Source organism: Cyprinodon variegatus, unplaced genomic scaffold (assembly GCF_000732505.1).
Source record: "Cyprinodon variegatus isolate N-32 unplaced genomic scaffold, C_variegatus-1.0 Scaffold1254, whole genome shotgun sequence".
Classification (NCBI taxonomy): domain Eukaryota; kingdom Metazoa; phylum Chordata; class Actinopteri; order Cyprinodontiformes; family Cyprinodontidae; genus Cyprinodon; species Cyprinodon variegatus.
In genome coordinates, this window is record NW_015151707.1 from 72,070 (window position 1) to 78,839 (window position 6,770).

Genomic DNA, 6,770 nt, shown 5'->3' on the forward strand with positions numbered 1-6,770 from the left:
CCCATTAAGGCAATCATGGTTGCAGCTCTCTGAAACGGGAGGCTCAGTGGTGTAAATTAAATCCAAACATCACGTATTGCATTAACAAATGTTGAAATTCATAAAACACATCACTACAATTCGTGAAAATAGCTGTTGTGAAGAGCTCTGAAATAATAAATTCCAGAAACCATGTCAAGATAGCTGCTCAGAATGATCACTTTCACCTCTCGAATTGTGAGGAAAAGCTTCTCGCTGTCTGGCCACTGTCAGCCAAAAATCCTTCAGTGTGTTTGCCAATCAGCATCGAGCAGCAAGATTCATGACCCCCACCTGCTCTATAGACCATCTAAGAGCATTAGCCTCACTGGAAGTGACGTATTTAGATGTATTATCCAGTCAGGGCTCTATTTTGTCGTTGCTTACCTCAATAGACCGGGGCTTAAACTTAACAGGGATTTCTAATAGAGGTTTACAGTGGATTAAACAGTATATTAATGAGCAAGATACTGTTGAGAAATTAATTGCATGACTACGATTTAATTTCCCCCTTGCAGTTTTCACGCTCCTCAAACTTCATTTCTTCATGTGCATATTGCACAGGTGCAGCAGGAAGTGTTTTAGTTGCAGGGAGAGGCTCCTTGGCAAGGTGGAACTGTTTGGGAAGAACAGTGCCTTGCAGCAGCATGTCCCTGTCCTTCCTCTTATCCCTCCTAAGCAGCCTACAAGACATCCATCCATCCATTTTCTTTACCTGCTTATCCCAAGTGGGGTCATGATGGGTGCTGGTGCCTATCTCCAGCTGTCTATGGGCGAGAGGCGGGGTACACCCTGGACAGGTCGCCAGTCCATCTCAGGCCTTCAAGACAAACATTTACTATTTTATACATCTATTTTGTATATATCCTCCTTTCCTAAGGTTATTACATGCATGAATGTGCATGTTTTTTTTAGGTTAAATCTTAATGTACTACAGTGACTCATCATGACTTATAATAGAATGATGAATAAAATCATTTTTATTTAGATGTGCATAAAAAAACAAAAACAAACAGGCTTTGCATTACTGCAAAACCACCGAAGCTAACTAGAAGAGAAAAAAAAAAGCAGCAAAAGGCAATTAAAAAAATTGTTTCACCTACCTTGTGGAACCCACAGGAGCACTGAAGGCTTCTCCCAAACGGATCCCTAACGTTTGTACAGTTCTGCAAGGGGCAAGCATCAATTCTCTCCAAGGCTTTTTTCCATTTCTTGGCCCCTGGCCGTTTGCCAGTTGAGAAGTGGAATTGGCATATTTCGAGCAGATGTTCCACCAGTAGCTATCTGGCTTATCTGTCTCTGCAAACATCAAATATAAAACAGGTTAACATGGAGCTAAGCTATGTGTATATACTGACATACAAACGACAGTAAGCAAAGTTTTTACAGCAAATAGACGAATAATTAAGTTATAATTGGTCTGATACGCCACATTATTTTGCACTACTAAACTGCAGAACTTTTATAATCCTTTTAAATAGAATGCAACTCAATGTTTTATATTCATTTTGCCACTTTTTGCACTGCATTTTTAATATTAATGCCCTTTTGCACCATTATTTTTTAAATGTTTTATTTCTCTCCTACATTGTTTACATTCTGATTACTGCTGCACTTTCTAAATGATCATGTTCATGCCACTCTTTCACTTTTGCAAGCTGCTCCTTACACAGTGGCAAGCTGCTCATAACACATAACACTGTTGCAAGTTGTATGCAACAGAATGTCGTTTTGCATACACTCTGTGCATATAAAATAACAAAAAAGTTTCTCTAGTCTAATATTACGTATATTCACACCCTAGCCACACAGTGCAAGCATATAAGAAAGTTTGAGTAACAGTTAAATATCATGCTGCTGGGATGGGAAGTTAAATCGTTTATTTATCTATTTATTTTTATGGCGGTGTTTTAGGCAAATTAAATCGTTTATTTTTATTTTTTATGGTGGTGTTTTAGGTAAATTAAATCGTTTATTATTTATTTTTTTTATGGTGGTGTTTTTATGAGTATTAATCAAGTTTCCATACCTTTTTCACGTTCTGTTGTTGATGCTTACTGTAAAACGTCCTCTACGTCACGGGACCGTTTGGACTGGTGATTGGTCCTTCGTCCTCTCATGTCACATGAGCCGTTCCGACGGAATTGATTGGTTCTCTGTTGAAACACTTTTATCCCGTTCGGACCTTGTTCGGACCTCGTTCGGACCTCGTTTGAAGTTGTTCGGAACTTGTTCGGACTTTGTTCGGACCTTTTGTAATGTGTTAGGACCTCAGAGGCAGTCAAGTAACTGGTGGGATTAGAGCAGACTATTTAAAAATAGCCATTTCCTACCGTTCTGTCTGCTAAATCAAAATTATTTTAATTAGCAGTAAAAAAGGGCAAAATCCTGCACCAGCACTGCTCAAACTGTTTGGTAAAAGAGGCTGACAAGCTTCTACACAACCATTAAAATATACTTGAATGTAAAGTTTTTGTTTTTCTCCTGTTATAAATGTGCAAAATAATCGTATTTCATGTTTCTTTTTTTTTTTTTAATAAAAGAGAAAAGCTAACAAAATCCAAGTTTATTTTATTTTTCTAGAAAAGCTGCAGAGATTCTCTGCTCTCCGATCATAGAGTGACAAGAAGATAGACTTTTCATCTGGTCAAATCACACAAAACTTTATGTCAAGGTTCTATGCTTTTTGGTCAGGCAATTAAAAGAAAGCAAATTGTCAAAGAAACATTATAAATCTTTATTTATTTTATATATATATATATGTAACTAAATCCATTTTATCTTCACTCCTCACCACGTATAAGTGTAAAATGTTACATCTAAATGCTTGTATTAGTCCATGTTTGAAAAAAAGAAGAAAATTCCAATAAAAATATTATTTCTGATCCATAATATATAAAGACAAATTATTTATATATATTTGCTTTTGTGTCAAAAGTGCACATATTTCGATCCCCCATATGAAATAGTTAAACATAAAATTCAGGTCATAATATTTTTACTTAATGGAATTATGCTGAAGGGGATCAAGCGTGGATGATTTATAGATTAACACGGTGGGAAAAAAAGCCATTAAAAACAAATATATTTTCAGGATTCCAGCATTACTTCTGTGACATATTTTGAACATAATCCATATAAAATTTGTAAATGTATTTGAAATGTAATTAGAAATGTATGTTTCTTTTATGAATACATCAGATTAATAAAACAAGGCATAACTGTAAGGTTATTTATTCAAATGGTAGGTATATACGGTCTTCTTGTGCATTTAGAGCAACATAGCCTATTTCAGACATCGTAAGTAGTATGTGCAGTCTGCGTCAATTTACAACAGTAGGGAGTTTTAGGTTGCAAAAAAATGAAATTTAAAAAATGATCAATAAATTAAACATCGTCACGAACAGGATTCGAACCTGTGCGGGGAAACCCCATTGGATTTCGAGTCCAACGCCTTAACCTCTCGGCCACCGTGACTACGTCCCCTTTAAGGGGTGACGTCACAATATATATACGCGCACCAAATCCCTGTATGGCAGGGCGGTTTTTCATAAGATCTTATTCTGACTATCCGTAATTAATTCTGATATCAAAGAAAAAGTTTTGACTAGGAAAAGATAAGTTTTAAAAGATAATTTGAAATATCTGAAATTATATTATGACTGGTGAAAATAACAATTCAAGATCACATTTCGAGTCAAAATGCATTTTGAGATATCTCAAATGACATCACCTGATTCTTCATTTAAAGTGTCACACATACAAATTATAACCAAGACATCTAAATGTTCATTTTGACTGGTCAAACTATATATATTTTTTAAATCTGAATGACGATAAATAAAAATAAGTATATGCCGATTAAGTATATAACGATTCAAAATGTCTGGAACGTAAGAATAGTAAAGCCGTTTTTGTGATAAAATAGCCTGCCATACTCGCTTTTTTTTTAAGAAGTCTTGCATTTATTTTGTCAGAACTAAAAAGCGAAACGACATTTTCTTTATTTAATTTTAATACTATTCAGTTGCGGGACTTCAGCTTACCTCGTCATCGTATAAGTTTTGTCACTGCATGCTTTCTAGAACTTTCAAGGTTGCCGCAGTATGTAAATAAGTTGAAGGTTGGGGAGCATTCAAGGTCACCGAGTAAAACACATTACTTAACATTTCACATGACACCGGATTGAAATAATAGTTCAGTATGTTTTCAAAGTTATCAGTGCTGACTTAACTACATATCAGCGACACTAATTTGATTCATAAAAATATTGTACGACCTTTTAAAAAGAGTGCGTTGAAACAAGATGACACAGGTTTCCATTTGTTCTATTTTTTAATGAAAGCATCACAATGACGTCCCCAAAAATGCTAAATTTCTATTGGCCTGTCGGGTTTAAGCCCCGCCTCCTGTGGATTAAGCTAGCATTAATAGAAGTTCAGGCTTTTACGCCGCATAAGAAGAGCGAAACAGCAACAAAGATGATCAACTGGAAGGTAAATATGACAGAAATATATTTAATTAAACCACAGCGTTCATGTTGTTTTATTATCTAAGCAAGGTAGTTTCCATATATGTTGCAGCTGATCGGAATGCTATGTTTTCAGAGCTGTTTAGCTTCATAGCTAACCATACAAATATAATATTATGAACCTTTTTTTGTCAGAGTCCTTCACTATTTATTTTTTTAGCAAGATTTTGCGCTAATGGTGCGCATTAGCTGTTGATGATGCAGCTTCTAACACATGGGGGTGTGCAGCTGCTTCTCTCTTTCACCCAGCCTCCCCTCTCTGTGACTAAATTAACTCCTTCCTTCAGCAAACAGCTGATAAGCCTCTAACATTTCCTCTCCTGCCTCCCTGACTGTTCCACAGATTTCTTTTCACATCAAGGTTTTCTTAATTCATTTTAATAGATTGTCTTGTTCACTTTTATCATTTTTTCCCCAGGCTTTGGACAATGTCCCTCTCCTCTTCTACATCTTGGCTCTCAAGACCCTCCTGCTGTGCCTGGGTTTTGCTGGGGTCAAGATTTACCAGAGCAGGAAAGAAGATGAGGCCCTGAAGAAGCAGCAAGCTGAGAGGAGGAGGTTGGCCCAGCAGTCACAGGAGCTTCTTGACAACCTGAAGGAAGACTGAGTACAACTAGAGAAGAAGGTTCAACTTGGTTACTTTTACTCTTAATAATGGCTTAAAGCTTCAATGTTTTCCAGGCCAAGGAACCCCAAACTGATGGCAAGATGGAGCGGTGACCCCATAATTATATATATTGTATGAAATTGTTATATCAAACTGGTCCTATAGTCACTCTATTACATATGGAGTAATGTAACTAAAGTAATTTCTCCCTGGGATTACTAAAATATTTCTGATTCAGATTCCTGGTTGATGGGACAGGTGTTGTGAATGAAACGGTGCCTAGCTTGAAAGAGCTCCTGTGTGTCGCTGAATGTGTGCATTGATGACTGAAAAACATCTTCTTCCTCCATTTATCCGTTTACTACAGTTTGTTGAATTCAAGTTAATGTGCATTTAAAGACATTTCAATTAGTGGAAAAAAGTGTAGGGGGGAATATAAAAAAAAAAGAGTGATCAACCAAAAGTTTTGTGTTTTCCTCTGTGGAACCCCTAGGGGTTGCGGACCCCCTGTTTAAGACCTCCACTCTTGAGCTTTCTCTTTTTTTAATATATGTATATGGCTAACAATTAATTTCAAAGTAAAAAGAAATATTCTGAAATGGATGGAAAATCTACCTTTTTCGCCAAAATGGCAATAATTTTTTCATTCTACTTATTATAGTAAATCAGTAATCTTATATCAGTTTCACAAATTGAAGCAAAGTCTATTATAAATATACAAATAATATTCTGACTTTAAGGGAACTTAAATTGGTAATCTATTTAGTCTGTTTGCTGTACAAAAAGCGGAAAAAATCTTTAAGTTACCCTTAAGAGTTTTAGAATAGAATAAAATCAAACTTTATTGTCAATACACTGTCACAAGTACAAAGCAACAAAATGTTTCTCTATCCAAAAGTGCAATACAGGATATAAATATGTATTTACATGTGTACAGAGACTATGTATGTATTGATTATAAATGCTATAAATAAACAGAAAGTAATTGTAAGAGGCTATAAATAAAAAAAAATACAAGCTATATAAAGACTATACGGGAAAGTTAAGATATGGATTATATATATATATATATATATATATATATATATATATATATATATATATATATATATTAATAGGGTTATAATAAAGGATAAATAATGAAAATAGCAGATAAAAGGTTGACCGATCATATATGCAGCTATAGTTGAGAAGTGGTGTTGGATCATGATGTTTTAGATCATTAAATTTATTTCAGTAAGGTTAATATCCACAGTCAATACAAAACAAATTCTTCTAAAGTTTTTGGTGCATTAAGGGAAGTTAATTGTTTAATACATTTATACTTGAGGGTTTTTAAGTATGGAGTGTGAATGAGCTGCTTGTTTTTAAGGTAATTCTGCTCCATTCCAATTGTTTTTGAGTCCAGACTTTGACTAGGCCACATTTTCTTCAACCATTTTTTTTTCTTTTGAACTAATCAAAGTTTTGCTGTTTTGTCTGTAATTATCATCTTCCTGCATAACAAAAGTCTTCTTGGGCTTATGGTTACAGACTGATGGTCAGACATTATTATTTGAGAATTTCTAGCATAGAGAAGACTTCATGGTACCATCAGTTACAGCTCCTAATTAA

General features: G+C 35.0%; 1 protein-coding gene and 1 non-coding gene across 2 annotated transcripts; one reads left to right on the forward strand and one right to left on the reverse strand.

Annotated features, from left to right (window-relative positions):
- Positions 1–3,413: 3,413 nt before the first annotated feature.
- On the reverse strand, positions 3,414–3,495 carry trnas-cga. The gene has a single exon. It is a non-coding gene; the product is annotated as a tRNA-Ser (tRNA).
- Positions 3,496–4,422: 927 nt separating this feature from the next.
- On the forward strand, positions 4,423–5,264 carry smim11a (small integral membrane protein 11A). The gene is made up of 2 exons (XM_015401747.1): positions 4,423–4,514; positions 4,968–5,264. Exons 1-2 carry the CDS (start codon positions 4,500–4,502, stop codon positions 5,154–5,156), a joined length of 204 nt encoding a protein of 67 aa, XP_015257233.1. The 5' UTR covers positions 4,423–4,499; the 3' UTR covers positions 5,157–5,264.
- The last annotated feature ends 1,506 nt before the right edge of the window (positions 5,265–6,770 follow it).